The sequence below is a fragment of the Branchiostoma lanceolatum genome, chromosome 14, assembly GCF_035083965.1.
Source record: "Branchiostoma lanceolatum isolate klBraLanc5 chromosome 14, klBraLanc5.hap2, whole genome shotgun sequence".
Lineage (NCBI taxonomy): Eukaryota > Metazoa > Chordata > Leptocardii > Amphioxiformes > Branchiostomatidae > Branchiostoma > Branchiostoma lanceolatum.
The window spans coordinates 8,879,000-8,902,599 of record NC_089735.1 but is presented as its reverse complement, the minus strand read 5'-3'; the positions used below and the strand labels follow the sequence as shown (position 1 = coordinate 8,902,599).

Here is a 23,600-nt window from a genome sequence, read left to right as displayed (position 1 = left end):
CTCCGTTACATGTTTTGTCGCTTCAACTACTGTCACAACGTTTATGACTTTTATTTTGAAAATTTCGGCATTTCTTTTCTTCCCCATCTTGTTTTTTTCGTGCGCTCAAACTGAACTTAGAGTGCAGAGGATGTCATCCATAAAACTTACTTACAGTGTAGTGTGGCCTAATAAATAAATAAATAAACGTACTTGTTACGGTGATATACAGTTGAACCGCAAGATGTCGTATAACGACACTTTGCACATGTACAATAAGTCAATATTTGATTTCGTAATATATGTATATGTGTAAATATATGCCTTGTACAAGCAATCATGTAACTCGCAAACGTATGTCAAGACGATCAATTGACTACTTTAGATTCACATATCTTAGTATGGAAGTCAGTAACGTCACTTGCAACGTTCAACTATGAGGTCGTTATCTTATATTGATTGTTAGAATATTCAACTTCAACATCTTCTCAATAATTTCAGGCAATAGTATTCTTTTGTTACATTCAAACTCACATATCATACAATGTCAGATCACTTGACATGTATTGGTATTTCGCTCCGGTTATAAAAGACCATCGCATTAATTAAAGTATATTTATATGAAACATGAGTTGTATTGCCAAGTTTTATCTATCTTTTACTAAAAAAAGTCAACAAATGGCAAAACTCTGACGTCGCCCGAGTGAGCTGCCTAGCTCCGCGCCTAGTTTCTGGCCCGACTCCCAAGACCTCTAACATTGGTAATGCCTGTACCGCGATTTTTGTACTATTCCGGCTTGTCGGAGAGAAGCAGAAGTTGTCTACACGGGCGGACCTCAGGATGTTTCATCGTTTGGGTCTTTGATCGGGCCTATGATTAATAGGGGAGGGGAAAGAAAGCAGCCTTTCCAGTCAGCCCACGCTCCGAGGCATCATATGTTTACAAGGGTTAAAAACCATGAGATCATATTCATTAATTTTCGTCTATCTACAGTATATGTGGGGCATGACATAAGGAAATGATATTCATCTTCAACGCTATCTTGACATGAAGGATATCGTCTCTGGTTGGCTGCTATATTATGATATCGGCCTTTTTCTATTTCCAAGCAGTGAGAACTGATTCTCAATTTAGTTGTGCTAACTATAAAGGATTTATTACGAATTGATGAAAGGTAGTTTTCCAATGTGAAGTCAGTTTTGACTTGAGAATAAGTTTTTAGTTTATTGCCTTATTCATTGTCGCCAACCAGAGAGAAATGTATCTTTTAAACGTTCTTTGAATATGTTACCAAAATTTTTACCATCAACCGCAGGGTTTAGCCAAATATTTCGAAAACTCCACAGCTAGTGTAACCGAAAATATAACCTTCTCGGCGAAAGTAACGACAATGGCAACAAAAACCCGTGTGGTGACTTGGAATGGACTCCGTGTGCTGTGCCTGTTGGTAAGTTGATAAGTATGATCGTGTAAGGATTTGTAATTGTAGCCACCGTCGCCATGGCAATGTCTTTTTTCATTACCAATCTTGTTGTACTTGTCGGCCACCGTTGTGGTCGAGGGTTCAAAGGTTGGCCTCAGGCAGTCAGGCACCGAACAGAAAGCTCGGAGGCAAGAATTTGAAAGTTTACGGTACACATACGTTTTATAGTATATGTAACAGTCTTTTTAAACGTACCACTCGTGATAGTAACTCAGCTGTGAGCTAATGGGTTAACCAAGGACATGTCCTCGGGTCACCCCTTGCCCTTTGTTTGAGCAATCACAGACAGACGTCATACATTGAGTTAACCAAGGAGTTAACCGATCTGAACGGTACGTAAATTCAACCTTCAATTTCACAAACACTTTGAGACGGCAGTCCCTTAGCAGGGTTTTCTTCGCAAGTTTTGAACTTATAAATCACCCCCCCCCCAGTGTTTTAATTATGTTTAGCCATAAGTATGGCTCAACATATTGTTTTCTCTCATGTTTCTTCTCCTGTCAAATCTTCAAATCGATTCATCTCTGTCATCTTTTGACCAAATGACCTGAAATTTGGTACAGAGGTAATGTAGGCAAAAACCAATGTACGTTCTTTTCCTTTTTTTGATATTGACCTTGAAAGTGATTTTATTGAGGTTTTTAGGCTATTTTTAGCATATCTTGGCCTCCTGCGCCCTTGTATTTCAACCGAATGACCTGAAATTTGCTGTATATGTGGCTTGAACAAATATTTAAAGGACTACATTCCCATTTTTGGCATACATATATTCAAAACGATTTATTTTGGGCTTTCTTGACAATATTTGCCACTTCTGTCACTTTCAATACTACATATGACCTACAGGTCATTGACCCCGAGTGCCTTGCACCTGGCCAAGCTTGAAGTTTGCTTACGAGGAGGAAAGACCGGACATAAACATTTAACGTGATTATCGGGAAAACACCATGTTCCCTTAAACTCAGTGGTTAAATTGCAGTTTAGGAAATTTTATAACAGAAAACAAGTTAAATCAATGATTTTGTGAATGTTTATTCTAGCATTAGTTATTCCAGATATTTTCAAACTCCAAATTCTTCAACACAACACGGGAGATCGTTTCTCCTCAGACTGGCGCGACACTCCTGTCAAAATTGATTGATGATCTCTCTCTGCCGCCGACTTCATACATGATCAAAGGCGGGTGGTAGGCGGTGCCTTCCTACATGTCCTACGTACGGGCGTATGGATCGTAGAATTCGGCAAAAAAGGAATGATTAGGCCAGTAGAGTCAGTCCCCGGTAAGGTCAATGATTCGCCCCTTTGCGCTAGCTTGTAACGTTAAATGAATGTACCCTCTGGTGGCCAAACTTCACTGACAAACTTTCTCCCTATTATCATCATGAGCTTGCGTTAGTCTGGTACTAGTGACTATTATGTGCCGGGAATGTTTATCTATCGCACGCCTTGGAAGGAAGTTCAACCATGATAAATGGTCGGCCGTTGCGAAAATTTGGAATCCCATGCTGTTGATTTTTGTGATTGAATCTGTAAGAAAATATATTTTCATGTCGTTCATGTTTTTGGGACGGACGCCGGGACGGGGTGAATTTTTTCTATCATTTTCGTCCCGTTAGTAATGCAAATCGAATCGTGTTGCACAAGAGGCAAAACACTAAAAACGTGGGTCTTGTGGAGTGTTTTGGAGCGGGAAAATGCCGGATATTAGCGGTGCCGAACAGTGTACATCGTCGCGCGCGGGTGACGCTCCGTCAAAACAAATCCGCTGGTGGTCTAGCGCGGCCACCGAAAATAGGCAGAAACACACAGGAGGACTTAGCACCTTCGTTTATGAGGGCAATTGTGAAAATCTTTTGTTACAAATTGTTCGAACATTGAAACATTTGGATAGATGGTTTGAAACTGTTCTAAATAAAGAGATTTTTGTGTAGTTACGTTCGAAATGTTTCCAACGTATGTGAAATGAGTTCAAACATGTTATAAGTTTCAATTCTAATTGTTTGAACACTTTAGAACTGTTGTGACTTAGACATTCTTTTAATCAAAATAGTTCAAACATATTACAAATATTATATTAAAACCCTCTCGGTGACTTTGAATTGACCCAAATATGTTGTTTTTGGTCATTTCCTTCGTCTCCTGTCAAATCTTCATATGTATACTATGGAAAACTTCATTCTTCCCTGGGGCTGATCTTTTTTAATTCAATTTTGAACTGGGTTGATTATGCGCAAGAGTGTAATTTTCAGCGGATATTTTTCGACTGGTTTACATGGAAATGGCACGGAATATCCCATTCTTGCAAGGGGAGGATTCTTTAATTATTTCTTTCAATTTTGAGCTGGAATGATTATGAAAAAGTCCATTCTTTAGCAGAAGTGTTAATCAATTAGTGGATATGGTTGTGGACCGGTCCATATTGTGTTGAGGTGCTACTGGAAGACTCAGTTTTGGACTGGGGTGATTCATTTTTTTAGTGCAAGTATTTTAGAATGGTCCATTGTTATTTGGGGAGAGTCCATTTTTTGCATGGCGAGGAGTATGGCTAAACATGCTGTATTTGCTCGCAAATGTTGCCTTTCTAGTTACGTTTTAACGTCGTACACGACAGTTCTGTTGTTATGATGACGAAGACGGGTTTCCGGAAAAGGTGGTCTAGGCTACGCGGGTGGGCTACCCAAGCAGGCTACCACAATGCCGCCACTCTACATTTCAGGATATGGAAGTCTTTATCATTCTTTCTCCATCTTAAAGAATAGCTGTATGTACTTTACAATCATCTCCCAGTGAAAACAGAGGTATTGTTTTCAGTCTGTGTGTTTGTTTGTTTGTATGTTTGTACTGGTGTGTGTCCGTAGTTGGCCCAGGTCCAAATTTGTTCCAATGATGGCATGTTAAGTCTAACATGCATGTAAGGGTCGAACATGCAACATGTGCGATACTAGTAGACATGGTTGTGTTAAATAATATTTTGTCAGGAAATTTAACGGAGGGACTGTAAATGCAGAAATATTCGCAGTGGTTTTATGTTTGCAGTTTTTGCGGTGACCGTTTCACCGTGGACTTAAAACCACCACAAACATTTTTGTCCAATGTTGTAGCAGTGTGTGACTATAGCGCTGGCGCAAACTTAAAACCACCTCAAACACTCTATTTTTGCATTTGGTAGCGCGAAATAAAAACCACACAAACTTAAATGTACTTACAGCATGAGATCTTCAACTTCTTGTTTTGTTTGGAATTACAGATAACGATGAGTTCTGTCCCTGTCTATGATGTTGCCATCATCGGTGGAGGTGCTGTCGGGTGTGCCATTGTTCATGAACTAACAGGACGTGGCTTGAAAACCGTGCTGTGTGAACAAAACAGTCAACTTGTGCAGGAAGCCAGTGCAGGCAACAGGTATAACTTCCTTACTTGCTTATGTTGAGTCCAGGTTTCTCCGGTCTCGAGTCGTGATGGCTGCCCATGTGTATAACATGTATAACGGTCATCTTTTTTTCTTGCAGAGTCTATATGTAGTTCTACTTTCTGTCTTATGATTTAACCCCAATGGAGTGAAGTGCAAAATGTGTTGTTTTTGCTGTGTGTCTGTCTGTATGCTTGTCTGTCTATCTCTATGTGTTACTGCTTGTGTTGTCTGTGTGTACAGTTTGTCTATCTGTGTGTGTTTCTGTACATATGTGTTTTCTGTGTGTTGGTTTATATGCTTGTCTATCTCTGTGTTTCTGCATGTGAACTTGTATATTATGTGTCTGTCTGTATGCTTGTCTATCTATCTGTGTTTCTGTATGTGTTGTCTGTGTGTCTGTTTGTATGTTTTCTGTCTATCTACATGTGTGTTACTCCATGTGTTGCCTGTCTGTGTGTCTGTCTATCTGTGTTTCCACAGTGCAGGCTGAGTGTTTCCGTACTAGTATATTCTGCCAGAGAGAGCAGTTAAGTTTCTGTATGTTCTTCTATAGGGTGCTGAGGGGGTGAAGTCTGCCATCTCTGATTGCCAATTTTATGAAGGGTATGCTAGGAATTGAGATATGATGATATGGTGAGTGATGATGATAATCATATGTTTTCATGTTATATGTTACCTTAAAACCCTTAAGTTTGGTTGAGATTATTCCTTGCTTGTATTGCTGTACAGTGGTATAGTACATACTGGATTTGATGCTACACCAAGCACCATTGAACACCAGTGTCTAGAGGATGCCAGGATTCTGAACAAAACCATCTACAACAAATACAACCTGCCATTTGAAGAGAGAGGAGCTTTGCTTGTGGCTTGGAATCAAGATCAGGTATTAAAAAATTCTATGAAAAAGACATTGCTTAGGTATCGAAATATTCTCAGGTATTGAAAAAATCTTTTAAAAAAATAGAAGACATCATACTCATGTTGCAATTCAATATTCTCTAGATCTATTTCTGTCACTATCCAGTAATCAAAGCCTGTATATACTGGCTAAATGTGAAAGCAGGAGGAAAGGGAGCATTTCAGATAAGGTAGTAATACTACACTCAGTATCTATTTGCCTTGTGTCTGGACCATTGAAATGCCATTGGAAGCATGAATAATATCATTACTTTCTTAGGAAACTTACAGATGTACCATTATCCTGTGTGTAAAAAAGATCGTTTTGAAACTATCCCATTTCACAGATGTCCAAGCTGCCTTCGTTGCTTAAGTCTGCCCACAACAATGGAGTGACAGGTGCCCGTCTTATCTCAAGGGCTGATCTTCTTAGGAGAGAGCCCCATCTCAACCCAGCGGCATTGGGAGCAATGATAATTCCAGGAGAGTTAGTTGTGGACCCATGGCTCATACCCATCACGTTGGCACATAAGGCTTGGATGCAGGGTTCAATGGTAAAGAATGATATTGATAGATAGTTTTGTTACTTCCGTGAAAACGGAGGTATTGTTTTCAGTTTGTTTGTGTTGGTGTGTGTCTGCAACTGTGTCCAATCTACAGTGATGTGAATTTTGCTGAGTGGTAGAATGTAAGGTGGAAGTGGCGTAATAGGATACTTGGAGAATTGGAAGTCCGGTTTGGCTCAGGTCCGATGTTGTTGTGGTAGACAGGCAAGTGGAGCATGGATTGATGACTTACTTTGTTGAATATGGCTACACCCACAAAGTTATGTCAGGTCATTAGGGTTAGTCTCTACCACACTCCATAGGTTTTTGAAAAGAAAAGTAGATATTTGTCAAATAGACTGAAAAATACACATCACAGTCTAAGGGCGACAGAACAGACTGCCAGAACTACCGGCCTATATCCTTGCTACCTACAGTGGCAAAAGTCATGGAAAGACTGGTTCACAACCACCTTTATGCCCACCTTGTACACAACAACCTGCTGAACGAAAACCAATCCGGTTTTAAAAAGGGAGACAGCACCGTACTCCAGCTGTTACGACTTGTAGATGACTGGGGGAAATCAGTCGATGACCCTGACATAGCTTGCACTGCGGCTGTATTCCTAGACGTAAAGCGGGCTTTTGACACAGTCTGGCGTCAAGGACTCATCTACAAGCTCACTCGCTACGGGGTAGGAGGACCGCTGATACACTGGTTTGACAGCTACCTGACGGACCGTCGTCAACGAGTCGTCCTCAACGGTGTAACTTCCTCCTGGGGCACAACCTCAGCAGGTGTACCCCAAGGTAGCATATTAGGCCCCTTACTTTTCCTTGTATACCTCAACGACCTCAAAGACCTTACCTGCAAGTCGAACATTAACTGCTTTGCAGACGACACCTCCTTGTATAATTCAGCAAAAACCGTCCAGGAGATAGCTGACACCACAAACGCTGACTTGCGCACTGTCTCTACCTGGTTCCTTGACTGGGGACTTGAACTTCACCCAGATAAGTGTAAGGTTCTCTGCATAAAGTCAGACCGGAAGAATGTCCAGCTCCCACCTATATACATCCTTGGAAAAGTCGTCGAACAAGTGTCGTCATACACCCACCTTGGAGTTACTATCCACCAAACCCTGAGATGGACTGATCACGTTCAAACAATGTGCAGTAAATCCAGGAAACTTATAGGTGCACTCTGTAAACTTAGAGGAAAACTAAGTAGGGAGGCTCTTGAACTAGCCTACAACACCATGATTAGGACTAAGTTGGAGTACGCCTCTGTACTGCTAGGTGATCTTTGCAGCTCAGCCAGCAAATTGCTTGACAAAGTCCAGTACCAAGCAGGCTGCCTTACAACCGGAGCCATGAAGGGAACTCCTAGTACCAGACTTGCACAGGAACTAGAATGGGACAGTCTGGCCTCCAGGAGACACTACCATTCCATGGTGATGATGTACAAGCTCACGAATGGCCTCGTGCCAGCACACCTCCAGTCGCTCATCCCCTCCACAAGAGGTGAACAGAGGTCAACTAGACTTCAGCTCCGCAACACAACACACCTACACGTCCCTCGCTGCAGAACCAAGGTGTACAGGTCCAGCTTCATCCCTCATGCATCAACCCTCTGGAATCAACTTCCACAGAGACTGAAGGAGGCCTCGACCTTAAACAACTTCAAGAGAATGTGCAAAGACTACCTCCTGACCTCTATGCAGCATCAAGCGTACAGACGCCTAGGTTCTAGGCACTACAACATCCTCGCTACCAGGCTAAGAATGGACTGGAGCCCTTTGCATTCCACCCTGCATCTAATGAAGATCAAAGACAAGTTGTGTTCCTGCGGTGCGTCCTCCGAGACTGTTGCCCACTACCTGCTACATTGTCCGCTCTACAACAGCCAGAGGGACGTCCTAGCTGCTACAGTCCACCAGCTCACACAACAACGTCTGTCCGTGTCTACCTTACTGCAGGGGTTACCAGGCTATGACAATCTAACAAACAAAAAACTTTTTAAGGCTGTCGAAGCATATATTTCCTCTACAAAGCGTTTCAATGGTCCTTCCATTTAAGCCATCCACGTCAACTTACCATGCCAAACTACTTCAAATCTTAATTACTTTAGTATTGTTAACCTTGACCTCTGACCTCTCAAACCTCTAACCTACTTGTCATTTATTAGTATTATTATTATTACTAGTACTATTATTATTATTATCATTATCAAATCATTGTGTACGTTAGTGACCTTATTTGTATATATGCGTAGTTTTTCAACATTGTAATTGTATGTGTTGATGAATTGTATGTGCTGTGTCAGACACCCAAAATCAGCCACGCTGCCTGGGTGGTCTTTGTATTGCCGTTGCAATTTGAATAAAATAAAATAAAAATAAATAAAACAGTCTATTTGGCCAATTTCTACCATTTGGTGTTGCTGTTTTTCAAAGCCTAAGGCTTCTAGTTTTGTTATCCTTCTCTCTAGCTGTTTTCCTGTTTAATGGGGTTCTATCATCTTTTTTATTGGATGTTCCCTCACCTCTTTCTTGCCTGCAGATCATGAGAGATTGTAAGGTACTCGGAGGGCATCTTGAAACAGGCAGCCATTGGCTGCTAGAAACTTCAAGAGGACCAATCAAAAGCAGAGTTGTCATCAACTGTACTGGCCTCCAGGGAGACCTAGTAGAAGCCATCAATCAGCCCAGCCCTTTTGAGTAAGGCCGTGTTGATTTGATTATATGGGTAACATCCGCATGCACATCAATTTTGGTCTGTTTGAAAAAAAAAAGGTTTTCGGCCATTCTGTAAATCATGCAAAGCAGCTGCAAAATTAACAAATATACGCCGTAAATTGCTAAAAAAAATTGGAAAACGTGCGCCAATGTCGTAGAATGCCAAAGTGTATTCCAAGGTCAAAGAAGAAGATGTGAAAGAACAAAAATGAAGAATCTATTTTTGGTATATCAATATCATCATACTCGTTGTGTTAGATCATTTGCTCAGCCTTCCTGACCACTTATATTTCATAATGAAAGCAACTGTTTGTTTTTCCAAACTTTTTTTTTTGTATTCTAATGCTTGCATCAGTTTTGGGTTTCCCAGAAGATGTCATTCATGTGAATTCGTGTACACATGTCTCAAGAAGAGAGAAGTAGCGTGTAAACTTTAGATGTAGATAGAACATAGAATAGTTTTCTTCATTTTTTTTCTGTTATTACAATGCACAATTGTATTACATGTACTTATAATGCATTTAGCCCGGAAGGGCATGAACATGCAATAAACATGAATGAATGAATTAAGGTTCCATATAATCAAGTCAACATGGCCTACAGTAAAAAGTTTCTTTTAGGTAGAAATAGGCAGCTATAGCTGCACATATACAACTACAAGGTTCTAAAATTATATATAAACAACTTTAAACTTTGATATATACTGAAACTCCTCAAGAAATATGCTTGAGTCTAGTTGGTTAAACACAAATTGTCTTAATCCTATGTAGGTGTATTTTTGTTCTTTTCATCCCCTTTTTTAGGCATCTTCAAGTTGCTCTATAGTCTTCTTACACTAACAAATTTGGAGCAGTCATCATTTAGTGATTACTGAAAAGATATCTCTTTCTGATGTTCTTTAATAAAATTAACACTTCTTATTTGTACATTGCTCTAGGATCCATCCAAGGAAGGGACAGTTTGCAGTGTTTGACCAATCAGCTGCAAATCTTCTCCACTCCATCATCCTCCCTGTTCCAACAGAGAGAACAAAGGGTGTTCTGGTGTTTCCTTCAGGTAAGTAAAACTACTTTGCTATAAAAGAACAGTTCACACTTTCGAAACAACTGTGATGCTTTTAAAAGGTACTGCACATTCAGACAGATTCACACACATGCACACACATACACACAGGCACACATAAACACACACATTCTCACACGCGCGCACACACACTACATACACTAATGTACATAGTAAAAAGTCTCATTTCTAAGATTTTGCAGACTTAATTATAACTTTTTAAAGCACATTGAATGGAATCCTTTCATGTTTGAAGCAGCATTATGGTAACCGTTAAATTTGAGTTTTGACTAACATTTGATTTCAACAACTCTGTTAACAGTGTATGGCAACATTGTGGTCGGCCCTACAGCGGAGGACCAAACAGCTAGGGAGAATCCGCAAGTTCATCCGAAAGTCATCGATGAGCTGGTAGCGTACGCTCACTTTGTCCTCCCGCAGTTGGCTGAACATCCGGTCGTAGCGACATACGCAGGGCTTCGCCCGGCAACACAGACAAAGGACTATCACTTCATTGTGGACAGGGACAGGTGAGAAGTCTGGACAGGTGTAGCAGGCTAGAAACTACCCCTGGCCAGAATGTACCCAGGTATATTCTTGACGGGGGTAGATTTTTTTCTTCTACACCTGCCACAGCTTGTTAACAGTTTACTGAGTGATACTTGTTAGGATTTGTTTAGTAGGATTTTTATGATTGGTACATTGGAGGGGAAAACAAAACTGATGGTAAACATCTTTATGTTATAACCTGGGCCATGATATTGTTCAATACAGGTGTTCTGAAGCAGTCCGTATTTATGGCTATCCCATGGGCTCCTATACTTATCATATATTTCATACTACATGTATACCTATCACACGACTTCCATAGAATAATTTGTGTGGTGACGTGTGTTGCTATAGAGAGTACAAATACCAGATTTGGAAGTTTTAATTGGTGTTCTTGTAATACTATTTTTCACAAAATTTTCTCAACTTCTGGCTCATTTCGTCCGTCCGAAATGTCAACAACCGATGATTGCTTCTGGCCTATTAAAAGTTAAAGTTTGCTTTTGCAAGGTTCTCATAGATTGTCAAAAATATACTGTATGAATCTTGCTTCTTCTGAGAATAACTTTTTTACACCATATTACTTATGGTTGATTTTTGTCCAAAGCTTACAATGATGGATAGTGGTGGATACTGGTTCGCTGGACCTGATTCGAACCTGTATAACATCCAAGAACTGAGTCCAAAAAACCTGAAAGCCCAAAACCTGTGTCCAAAAAAAAACGAACAAAGTGCAAAAGTATACCTTTCTATTTAGACATCTTATTAGGTAATCTGGCCAAAAGAGATAATGTAACCCTGATTGCCTGAATCAAACTAGATTAGTCTAAATTCATATCCGACTCTCTTCTGTAACTGTTGGTTCAAGTTCATTCAGATATCAATATTGGTTTGTCTTGAAAGTCTTGAAACAAGAAACTTTTATAGTCATGTCAGACTTAATTCTCTATGCTTATTATTGGTCTAATAAAACAAAACAATTTGTCAACTAGACAGGATCAGGTCCAGGTTCAGGTCCGGACCAGAAACTGAACCTCGGGACCTAAACCTGGATTAGGACCTGATTAAGCCAAACCGGTATCCACCCCTAATGCTGGATCCTGAGTATCATTTGTACATTAATGCATGTGGCTGTTGTCCCACAGAGGATGGGTGACAGTAGGTGGGATTCGATCCACCGGACTCTCCGCCTGTCTAGCTATTGCCAGACGTGTGGCCAACGCCATCCCAACATCAAAACCTCACATCACATATCCAGAACAAAGGCCTGAGATAAGAAGAATAGCAGATGATACTGTAGAAATGGACGGGGTGTCATACCATTTAACACACCCATTAATTAGACTTGGGTTCCCTAACAAGATGGCAAAATTGTAGGTCATTACAAGTTGTTTACTACTGTTGTATGTTTACGTGTTTACATCAATTTGCTACAATCATGAATACTCTCTTTCCTCTCAAGCTAGTAATAGTCTTAATTTCTCTTAAGATACTGTCAATGGTTTTAAGTTTGCAGGGATTTAAATTTGTGGTAGGGAGAAAATGGAGTGTTTGCGTCGGCTTTAAGTTTGCGATTGAGACTGTCACAATAATGGCAACACAAGCGCCTAGTGCAAGTAGTGCAATTTGGCAAGGGTGCTATAGACAGACATATATTGGATTTGTCAGTTTTTCTGGTTTCTTGACAGTGAACTGCAAAACACCCTTCAGTTTTGCGATTGCAGCCATTGTAGTGTACGTCGTTGTTTGCTTTTCTTTACATTTCTCCATCATCCTATGGTAGTGCAGGTACAACCAGAAGTGTCTGCTCTCACTCTGCTATCTTGAAGGTACCAAAACACATCAATCAATCAATCAATCAAAAATGGTTTATTCATGAAAAAGGCATTGCAGCCAAAGACTGAATTGTGCCCTCTGTACATATTGCACTTGGTTTTCACCATCAAGACATTACACAAATCATTAAAAATTATTTATTACAGTGGTATTAAAACAATTTCAAAGCATCGGCATTAAGTTCGTCTATCTTATATCCGTTTGCTTATCATATAGACAATTCGATCCAGTTCATTTTGTAGCATTCAGGAGCCGTAACAAAGATGGCACCGGGCTATTCTTAAATCTAACCGTCCAGCAGACTGGCAGGCTTCGGAGTGTTTTACCGGTCCCATGTCTGCTAAGTATGTCCTTCTGTCAGCCTATCTTTCCAGTCGGCATATCTAATTAGCAAATTAAGTTAAACCAAACCCTTAGAAATTCCCCGGCGTGTGGTAATGAACTAGACTGGCAGGCGACACCCCCATCACCGTAGAGGTACCGAGGAGCTCCCGATGGTATGGTTCGACCAGGCTGATCCCGTAGGCATAACATTAAGTAGAAGGTGTTAGTGATGATTCGACCAGGCTGATACCGCAGGCATAAAATTAACTAGAAGGTTGTTGTGATGGTACCTACGCTGTCTTACATGTTAGTCATAAATTACTTCTTAAAAATTTGTAGATATTAGCAATAGTTCAACTGTTATGCATGTAAGTTGTCATATTGTTTATATATTTGTTAAAACTCGAATTTTGTCCTTAGTAGGACTGTGTGTATCATATAATACTTGTCTGTATTGGACAACCAAACGCAAATGCTGTTTTTTTTTTAAATTGTATTTATGTTTCGCCAACGAAACATATTGTTTTTGTCAGGTTTCTTCTTCTTCTTCTCCTTCTTCTTCTCCTGTCAAATCTTCAAATCGCTTCTTCTCGGTCGTCCGTCGACCAAATTAGCTGAAATTTGGTATGGAGGTAGAGTACGTGTATACCCCTAGACCCTTTTAAAATTTTTTTGATATAAGTTTTTAAAATGATTTTATCGAGGTTTTTTGGTCATTTTCTGACAAAAGTCGCACATTTTGGCCTCCAGTGCCGTGGTGTTGAAACCTAAGGACCTGAAATTTGGTTTAGTTGTGCATTGGATATTTACCCAAAGGACCCCATAATTTTTTTGGGTATACACTACTTCAAAATGATTTCTTTTGCAATTTTTTGATGGAATTTTTGGTTATTTTCTCACAACTAGGTCATCTTGTAACATAAGCCCTCCTACACTTCCCCTGTCTGGAAGTTAAAACCAAGCAGATGTCAGGGGGTACCTCTACTAATGGTATTACAGAAAGTTATATGTACCTTATGTTACATGGTACGGATGTTATATTTGAGATGTAGGTACCTATAGGAAAGGTGAATACACCTGACAATTAATTATGCTAATGAGGACCTAATTTGCATAATGGATGCATAAAGTTATATGTCCCTTACCGTAAAAGCTGCGGATGTCATCTTTGAGATGTAGGTACCATTAGGAAAGGCGAACACACCTGGCCATAAATTATGCTAATGAGGACCTAATTTGCATAATCAGTGCATAAAGTTGTATGTCCCTTACCGTAAAAGCTGCGGATGTCATCTTTGAGATGTAGGTACCTTTAGGAAAGGCGAACACACCTGGCCATAAATTATGCTACTGAGGACCTCATTTGCATGATTTATGCGAAAACTTGTAATTCCCTTACCGGAAAAGCTGCAGATGTCAGATTTGAGATGTACGTACCGTTAGCAAAGGTGATCACACCTGGCCATGAATTATGCTAATGAGGACCTCATTTGCATAATTCATGCATAAACTTGTATTTCCCTTACCGTATTTTGGGACAGCCCACTTCTTGCATGAGGAGTATGGGCGAAACATCCTGAATTTGCTCTTAAAGCAAATGACGGCCAGTCTAGTTGTCAGCTGTAATTTCTATTTTCAGAGGTGATGTTTGATAGTAGGTACTTGCTAGAGCGCATCACCTCCGTCCTGTATATTCTTTTGTTGATTAATAAAAAAAGTTGTCATACATTGTACAATTTACAACTATCGCGCAATAAAGTTCTTCTGATATATAATTCAATGATCTTTACCTTCTGTGTTTGCAAAGTGTTGGGTCATTCTCTGGTCATTCTTTTGACCCCCCCCCCCCTTAATACACGCAGACAGTGCACACACTAAGCACACGTATAATCCTATATAAACATACAAACAGAGAGAGACATGCATAACGTTACATACATAAAAGCGAAAATTTAAGTGACTCGAAATTCTATTTAATCTTCTCAACCCAAGCCCTACACACAAAAGTCCTGAAACTCAGTACTAGTCATGAGTCGGAGTGAGTGACTCATGACTTTATCTTCAATCATACTGTTCATCATACATTTTAGCAGCAGCACTTCTATCCGACAACAGTGTACTATTTCTCACAACATTCACAAACATCATTAGTTTGTGCAAATCACCTAAACACTGGGAACAGCGTACGTCATCAAAATGGCGAGGGCAGCCGAGCGGAGATAGAGCGGTGTACCGACTGAATTTTCTCTTGTACATATAGCTTCCTTCAGGGAGGTCGGTATGCAAGGCCTCCATTCTGATACTAGTAATAGACGGCGATCGCGCTGCGCTCTCGCTGCGACCTAAATCTGATTTGTTTGATCCTTGATTTCATATTTGGAATATCATGCAAACTGTAAAAGTATGTCTGAAAAGATAACAAAACACACAAAGCGTAAGATTCGTCTCTTATCTGTGAAATTCGTTGGGCGCATTGTTACATTTTAGGTCGCAGAGAGCGCGCGGCGCGAGCACCTCCTAGCGGAATGGGGGTATAATGCAACCTACCCTAGCACCTGCAACGGTGGCAGATTAGGCCATTATTTTGATTATATGGATGACATCCACGCGCGCATAAATCGTACAAAAATAAATCGCGACTGCAAAATGAGCAAATATATGCCCTAAATCGGGGAAAGTTCGGAGAATGCCAAAGTCAAAGAAGACGTGAAAGAACAAAATTGAAGAATCTATTACCTGGCAAACCATACTCTGTATATGTGGTAATTTTTTCAACCTTCCTGACCACGTAGATTTCAAAATGAAGGCAACTTCGTTTCTTTTTTTATTCACACGCTCGCATCAGTTTTGGGGTTCCCAGAGGCTGGCATCTATATAATCAAATAAACACGTCCTTACTGAAAAACAACAACTTGGGGCTGTAACATTGTCATATATATAATTGCCGTCTGTGCTCAACGAGATATAAGATATCAACAAGATAACTATTCAGCGATAAATCAATCATTTTTACACCTATCGCACCCCTACATTGTGTTTTTGTCTCTACTCCACTATCATAAATATAAACTAAAATATACCCAAATATATTTACCCGTTTATTTGTCTGTATACTATGTCAGTAGCCTCACTCACAGGGCATTGTTCCGGGCTATTCAACCAGCAGTTTTCAAATGCGCCTTTGTCGGTATGGCCGGACCAACGCTTGGCAAACGAGACTATCGATGTTTTTTGTTTGTTTTTGTTTTACTTCTTTTTCACCTCTTTTCGTAACGACTCTACAGACCGTTTGGCCATTAGGCATATCGTGTAGAACCAGTATAAGTACAATACGTGAAGCACGATGCCCAGCGCGATGGCGATCCTCCACGCCGTTGCGTACTCGGCACGACCGTACTCCGGCTGCGGCATGAGCAGGTATACCCAGCCGTACCAGCAGATCGGGATGGTCGCCACCCGTACCAGGAAGAACGTCGTCATAAACGCCAAGCTGGTCATAACGTGAGGAGGGGAGGCGTAGGACCACCCAGATAGTGTCAACAGGCGTCTGTAGATACAGAATTTAAAGTAAAAATATAGATTTTGCACCTGGTACATTCAAAGATGAGTATAAGGTCCCCATTTCACCAGACGGCGATTGCGTTGTGACCTAAATTGGATTTGCGTAACCATTGACTTCAAAATTGAAATTGAAAAGACAACAAAACACAGAAAGAGTAAGCGTTTTTAGCTACAAAATTCCTTGAATGATCTGTCAAATTTTAGGTCGCAGTGCGGTCGCCGCCCTACTGGAATGTGGGTGTAAACGCTGGAGTTGCAATGTCATCAAATTTGGTACCTCATGAAAGAATGGGGGAGGGGGGTAAGGGTGTGAAATGAAAATATAAGTAGATGAATAAAAGAACATGATAAGAATGACAGTGTTGCCTCAAAAACACGAGGGCAAGGGTGTTCACAATATCTCCAAAAAAATTCTATCTGGAACAGGTTTTTAAAGTAGTTTTAACTCACGCTTACCTTAGATGTAGTAGAGGGTTGGACAACTCGGCTAGTAGCTGCATGTTACCATAGAAGTGGGCGAGAGGACTCATCTACGGAAAGAAAGGGGTATCAGTGTTTAACAAGAGCTATCCACCGTCCAAAAATCGTGCCCACAGCTTGTCAAGAACACGAGATATCAAAACCAGACGTTCCGCTGTAGTACAATTACGAGGCGCTAGGGGGCCAAAATATAAGACTGGTTTATTGATTGAACTCTCGTTGCAGCCCAAAAGGGCTGGATTGCGAGATTCAGTACATCATAGCTTAAAAATAAATATATAGCTCTAGCATCTAGTCATTCGAGGTCTCATCAAGAACTACCTACATACCAAATATCGAGACAATGCATCCATGCATTCCTCAAGTTATCGTGTTGACAGACACACAGACAGTCACACGCACACACACATACGAACGCTACCGAAAACGTAACCTCCTTAGTGGAGGTATGTATAACGATGTTATAGCTACAAGCCTCAAACGACGTCTTTTAGTTTTATTTAATAGTGGCTCTTGCCAAGTCTACTAGTTGTTGTTCATGGTCTTCCTAGTACTCTCCAAGCAGAGGATGGGTTCCGGCAGGTTTTTGACGTGTTTTAGGCGTTTTTGTCGGCCTTTCTACTTTTTCATTTTTTTTTTTTCTCTATAAACCCAAAATAGGTTTATAGAGACAAAAAAAAATGAAAAAGTAGAAAGGCCGACAAAAACGCCTAAAAACACGTCAAAAACCTGCCGGAACCCATCCTCTGCTTGGAGAGTACTTCCTAGAGCATCTCAACATACACATATCTGTAATGATAAATTGCTAACCGCCAGGCTGATGACGTGTGTCAGAACGGTGTGACGAACACACGTATAATGATGACGCTAGATTACGTACCAACCCACAAACGATGCATGTTGCCGCCGTGATCACGTGATGCAGGATCATGAGGGGCGTGGCCAGGTGTCTGTAACGCACCGCGATGATGATCAGATCTGTGAAGTAACCAATGGTAATCAGGACAGATTTCTATCATACAGCAGTCTGATGACGACCTTCTTGTATAAATGACACCATGCGGATTCTCACTTAAGTGCAGCTGGGCGTCACTTCTTTCACGCACGCATCAATTATTATCTGATTTTAAAAATGGCTCTAGGAAAAAATAGTCATGTTTAGATATTAGAAAATATACACAGATAATGTCCAAGCAGATACTGGGAGGCAAAATCGTTATGTATTTCTAGCTCCTGTTAAAAAAGGTGCAAAAACGTAAGGATTTTGCCTCCCAACATCTGCTTGGAGAATAACAGACAGAATGTCTAGTGCGCATGCTCACCTGCAATTGCGTACCCCACCACTATTGCACAGGCGACTTTCATGTAGGGCGACTCGTATCTAAATGGAAAGCATGAGGACAAAATGCAATTAGTTGATTTCTCCGATTTCTCTACACATTTTCGGTCAGAAAAAGGCCTTTGATACTAGTCAACGTGGTGGTACATACACCAGGAGGGTCTGCATGGGGGGATCATGACAACGTTTAACGGTAGATCTAGGGGGACTTAAAAGCTAAAAAAATTGACTTGTTCTTGCGAAAGGTTTGGGCAACGAGTTTATTGGATTGTCCCACTTTATTCACGGGGTGTCTGACAAAACCTATTCTGCGAAACTTAGACGCTACCGGACGCAATTTGGTATTTTTGATACAATAGATATTTCATAGTTGCTGCTGGTTCATCCTTTTTCTCTCGCTAACCACGGAATTAAAAGAATGTCCCAGTGGTAACTACGGTACGCCAATCAATTCGAGACTCAAATGATAATTCGGAACAAACAAAAAATACAGTATCTTGCTACGTAAAATTACAGCCGACCAATGGCACTTCACGAATAAGGTTAAGATAACTTAATTTAGAGCGGGTCGGCTGCGATTAACGGTGGATTAGAATAGCACGCTTTGTATTTGCCTCTCAAAATATCGGCAACCCTTTACTCCTGTAAAACTCACGTTGTTGCCAACTTTGATTGCCTTATGAAGGTATAATCACATGTTCAAGTTATCCTTCCATTCATATTTCCTGGCCTCTTCCAGGCTCCACATGCGGCTGGAAAGAGTAGAAATTTGCCAAATAGACAGATAGCATGCAAGAGGTAGTATGCAAGAGGATCCTAGGAGTTAGTCCGCTGAAGGGGTACAATTTGCAAACTGTACCCCTATAGTGGACTAACTCCTCTCGCATATCATTCGTCTATTTGGCCAATGTGTCCGCTGTCCAGGGTCTATAGCGGACACAGGGGCACGGTAGCCTGACGAATCACGCTCCTAGTGTCCAGCCGGTTTCCGTAACCGCCTTGGGTGGGGGTCAGTAACCTCCGGCTGAGAGCTTGTGTAAATACAGGCTAAGGGGCACGGCGGATACGGAATCCCAAGCAGATACGCGGCGCCCCCCCCCCCCCCCAAAAAAAATAAATAAATAAATAAATAAAAAACGCTGCGGGGAAAGGACTGCAACGGAGGCTACCAATTTCTACTCTTTCCAGCCGCCTCTGGAGCCTGGTAGAGGCTACACATTTCCTGCTTATCATTCCAATGGGCTTTCTATCATTTTCACACGCTTTCAATTACCGTAACCATTCAGTATCGATTTGACGTGATCGAATCAACATGTGTTTTACACTCAAAGTGACCTCTTTTAGAGCGCAACATAGATGTCCTCTGCAGCTGTGGAATTAATGACAACGGATTCATAGATAGAGCAGCAAAACCATGCATTTATAACCCTTACTAAGAAATCACATACAAATCTGTACCAGTTTTGATTATCATCAATATTTCATAGCTTGATGAAGGCATTTGCCATGCTACAAGTATTCCGGATACCTTCGCGTACTGGTAAAAACGGAGATCTCTGGATAGCGTCACCATGGTAACATATGGGCAAACAGTACGCATGCGCGAGATACGCGTTGTCATGGTAACGTGCCGCTTGCTCCTGTGTTACCCATAATTCCGTGGTATGTAGTAATAAGGACTATCGTTTCCTACCTGACAACATCCGGCTTAAGTCCGCTGTCCCTCAGGAAACCGTACACGGCGAGAGCTCCCAACACGATGGAGGCACAAGAAGATAGGAGCCTGCATGTTTTGGTTACGTTCACATGAACAGAATTAATCTCGCATCCTATATCGTACATACCTGGCGTGTGAATAAATAATGATATGGGTATACACGGGTATTGGGATTATTCTACTTTTTGTCCCTACATATCTAATTTTTGACATTTAAGAAATATCGGTACGATCAAATTAACACAAGGAAAGTCGGTAAGAAAACAATTCCCGAGTGTTTACAAATTATTCAAACATGACAAGATACGCATTTGTTGCCTTGTGATAAGCCATGGCTTAGGCACCGTCCTTGTTAGTATAACGAAGAAGGTTAAAAACCTTCTTGGTATAACCCCATACTATATGGAACGTAAACTATCTACCGGATGGTACCCACGCTTTTCCGTTCTAGCAAACATAAACCCGGAAAATAATTTGCCCTGCCCAACATCGCACATAGACGGAATGAATACAGTATCGTGACCTAGATTCGCAACGCAAAGCACATACAAAGCGTCTCCATTTTCTTCTCACGGGCATCAAAGAATACAAAACCCAAAAGAATAAAAATGTGCTGTCCTGAACTACATACAGTGATACTGATACACAAGCAATAGTCGATAGTTGTTCAATGCCATATGGGACACCCAACAACGTACACCATGCTTGAGAATGACGCGTGTCCAGTTCGTAGGTCACGAGAGTTCACGGTTTGGTTATGTAAACAGGCAAGTCGCTCGTTACACAACAGCCGGATATTGGGCTCTACTCTTACAGCTGTTACACAACCGAATGAATACCATACACAGCTAAAGAAAACCTAGGTTATGATGCATATATGCGTGAATACAACTGTCATTTCACGAAAATAGGTCACAGTTGTTGTCTGTATGCATATATGCACGATCTACAGTTCGTTGTTTTTGTACAAGAATTAGGCATTTTACCTGTTGTTCCAGTCAACCCTATCCTTTGGAGAAAGACTGCGGTACGCAGACGACATCTTGGCCGACAACACGGGCGCGATAACGTCCTGTATCGCCCAACTGACGCCGAAGGACACAAGTATGATGGCAGGGTACATGGTTCTTTCTGAAAGCTACCACGTGGACTGTGGAATATACTCCAGCGTCGTGCTGTGAGATAGGATACGCACCACCGATTACAGCGTGAACACAAAACGACGTGCTGCTTAAAATCAAAGTACGACTCGATAGAAATGTTTTCACAATCGACCAGTTTGTCTAGGCAACGTCTCAGCAACTGAAGTAATTTACTCGAAAGCAAGACCGCCCCCTACGTATGGTAATTAGATCGACCAGGCTGTCCGGTTGGTTGTCGCCCAATCCGCCTGAGAAAATGATGATTAGGGCTAATGCATTCATGTTGGGCGACCATGTCCTGATTGATGTGCAGCAGGACAATTTAGGAACCTGCCATTGCAGAAATGGATACCGAGATGATCGAATGTCTCTGTTTGTTTGTATTGTCCTCCTCCCTTCCTTCCTTTCTTTGTGTTTTTCTGTCAGAGGGGATAACACCGTCGTCTTGAAATGAGAATTTGAGGGACAAGAAAGTTCGTGAAAAGATACTGTCGGCAGCTTAAGGTTTTTGGCGACGCCTCAGGAGCGAGCCAAATTTTTACTATATTGTGTGCAGATTGCAATAATTCTAGGAATTGTACAGGAATGTGAAGGTCCATGGGACGATAACTCAAGAATGCCTGGATGAATTGTCTTCATATTTTGTAGGTGGGTAGGTCTGTGGGAGACCTTGTAATGATTGGATTTTGGGCCCCATAGCGACTTTCTATGGTACTGCAGGGGAACTTGCACTTGTCAAATCTCGTCTTCTGAACATGCTATAGTCATGATTTTTAAGTGGTGTATAGCTCTTTCTTAGGAAAATATGTCCTGTAGATTTGGACCCCCTAGCGGCTTTTTCTGGAACTGCAGGAGCTGATTTTGCCTCAAACTTTGAAAGAGAATAACGCAAGAAGGGGATGACGGATCATCATAATTTTGGGTGTGTAGATAGCTTAAGTGATGATTTACATAATCATATGCCAATTATGCAAATCAATATCTGATATGCATAATTAATGAGGACAGTTAATAAATCAGCTTCATTCTATTATAGGACTCTCAAACACATGACATATGTAACTGAGAAAGAGATAAATATCGAAACATATCAATTATGCAAATTAATGCTTAATTTGCATAATTGATGACAAAATACTATAAATCCATAGTGGTAAATGATGGGAATTTCATTTTTGCACCATTTGGAAGTTAAGTAAATGTGGCCACTATTAGACACAAATCTTGCATAGTGGGCCTCATTTACATAATTTATGAGGAAATGGTACAATATCTTTTTTTGTGAAAACAAGATTTTCATACATTGGACAACTTGTGTTAATTTGGTAGAGAAGGTGATCGACTGATACAATTTATGCGAGGTCCTTATTTGCATGTGGGCTAAAAACGAAAAGGTTAACAGAGATCACCGTCGCCATGGCAGCATCTTTTTATGTTGCCAATCTTGTTAGTTTTATTATTAAGACCCAGACCCCTTTTTTTCTAGCTTCGTATGCTGATGCATGGATGGATGAATATTACAACAAGATCTTAACCAAATGTTTATGGCAAAGAAAAAGAAAAACACCGAAAAAAGTACTCAGAACACAAATCGCCATCGCTATATGTGTAAATGCTATGCTGTAATAACATATTTCAGAATAAAGATTTGAAAATCAACGACACGTATCCTTACTCAAATCATCCTCTTGAATTGCGAGAAACAAAAACATATGTTTGAGAACGAGAAATTTAGCTTGACTGACCTGCCACCATGAAAATTACATTCAGTGTCGTGTAATGCCTTCAGTGAAAATTAGAATATCTTCTTGTGACAGAACTTCTGTGAAATGTCCTTGGTCAGCAGTAAACAAGGCCCACAGGTGAAATTGTTTTGACAACAAACCATGAAGGTGGTTAGTGCCTCCTTGCGGAGACTATAAAAACTACATTTGTACGAGGTAATATTGGATCACGTTGACCTTTTGCCGTCCCACATACACGATTATGAAATGTGGACAAGATTCCGTACAATACCGCATGCCCCACCCCCTTGAACAAGCGATGACTTCCCCGACAAATTGTAGCGTCTGATCATATGTTGGGAATCTTGGGACCCTTACATAGAGCGTAATCAGCCGTTTTAATCCCACGTTATTCGTAGCCTGACAGCTGCGTACAGTGCAAATGGGCGCCTGAAAATTGTCTAAAGCGAAGCCAGCCTACAGTACCGAATCTAGCTTTACACCGTCCCCCCATGCAGGCCCCCATGCACACCCCATGGTACTAAGGTGAGTCGAATCTCCAACAGATGTAGGGTCAGGCCCTGCGTTTCAGTCGTGATTTTGCCGCGTTTTGCACGTCTTTCCATGATCCAGTAGTTTTCCGGGTTTGACCATTTGCCCAAAACCCAAATCTCATCTACTTGGAGATAACGCCGCGCTGCACCGTCTTTCGGAAGAGACGAAAAATGGGGGTCCCGTGTTCGAGGAGGTGCCTCGAGTGCGTTATAACAGCCTCATTACCCACATGGGTACCTACTGGCTGGAATACAACC

At 41.0% G+C, this 23,600-nt stretch overlaps 2 protein-coding genes across 5 annotated transcripts; one reads left to right on the top strand and one right to left on the bottom strand.

Moving 5' to 3' along the window:
• Positions 1-1,327: 1,327 nt before the first annotated feature.
• LOC136448132 (glycerol 3-phosphate dehydrogenase-like) lies at positions 1,328-13,260 on the top strand. 4 transcript variants are annotated; one of them, XR_010757834.1, is made up of 9 exons: positions 1,328-1,427; positions 4,711-4,865; positions 5,605-5,758; positions 6,120-6,326; positions 8,879-9,036; positions 9,992-10,110; positions 10,439-10,646; positions 11,811-13,026; positions 13,081-13,260. XR_010757834.1 is itself a non-coding variant. In XM_066447288.1 (8 exons), the coding sequence occupies exons 1-8, from the start codon at positions 1,371-1,373 to the stop codon at positions 12,040-12,042; spliced, it is 1,290 nt and encodes a 429-aa protein (XP_066303385.1). In that variant the 5' UTR covers positions 1,328-1,370; the 3' UTR covers positions 12,043-13,074. The 4 variants fall into 4 exon arrangements, 3 of the variants coding, with proteins under 3 accessions (XP_066303385.1, XP_066303386.1, XP_066303387.1); XM_066447288.1 differs by lacking the exon at positions 13,081-13,260 and having other exon boundaries at positions 11,811-13,074; XM_066447289.1 differs by lacking the exons at positions 1,328-1,427; positions 13,081-13,260 and adding an exon at positions 1,511-1,612 and having other exon boundaries at positions 11,811-13,074.
• A 2,650-nt stretch (positions 13,261-15,910) lies between these two features.
• On the bottom strand, positions 15,911-21,209 carry LOC136448131 (TLC domain-containing protein 4-B-like). The gene is made up of 6 exons (XM_066447287.1): positions 20,909-21,209; positions 19,899-19,988; positions 18,189-18,247; positions 17,747-17,844; positions 16,843-16,916; positions 15,911-16,372 (listed from the first exon to the last, which is right to left on the bottom strand). The coding sequence occupies exons 1-6, from the start codon at positions 21,043-21,045 to the stop codon at positions 16,072-16,074; spliced, it is 759 nt and encodes a 252-aa protein (XP_066303384.1). The 5' UTR covers positions 21,046-21,209; the 3' UTR covers positions 15,911-16,071.
• Positions 21,210-23,600: the final 2,391 nt, after the last annotated feature.

What these genes read in the sequence shown, in the direction of transcription:
- LOC136448132 (XM_066447288.1), top strand. Translation starts at nt 1,371, where the DNA reads ATGGCAACAAAAACCCGTGTGGTGACTTGGAATGGACTCCGTGTGCTG. An exon ending in CTTGGATGCAGGGTTCAATG is followed by an intron (nt 6,327 to 8,878) that starts GTAAAGAATGAT and finishes TCTTGCCTGCAG; the next exon opens with ATCATGAGAGATTGTAAGGT. An exon ending in TGTTCTGGTGTTTCCTTCAG is followed by an intron (nt 10,111 to 10,438) that starts GTAAGTAAAACT and finishes CTCTGTTAACAG; the next exon opens with TGTATGGCAACATTGTGGTC.
- LOC136448131 (XM_066447287.1), bottom strand. Translation starts at nt 21,045, where the DNA reads ATGTACCCTGCCATCATACTTGTGTCCTTCGGCGTCAGTTGGGCGATA. An exon ending in AGGGTTGACTGGAACAACAG is followed by an intron (nt 19,989 to 20,908) that starts GTAAAATGCCTA and finishes CAAAACATGCAG; the next exon opens with GCTCCTATCTTCTTGTGCCT. An exon ending in CTTAAGCCGGATGTTGTCAG is followed by an intron (nt 18,248 to 19,898) that starts GTAGGAAACGAT and finishes CTTTCCATTTAG; the next exon opens with ATACGAGTCGCCCTACATGA.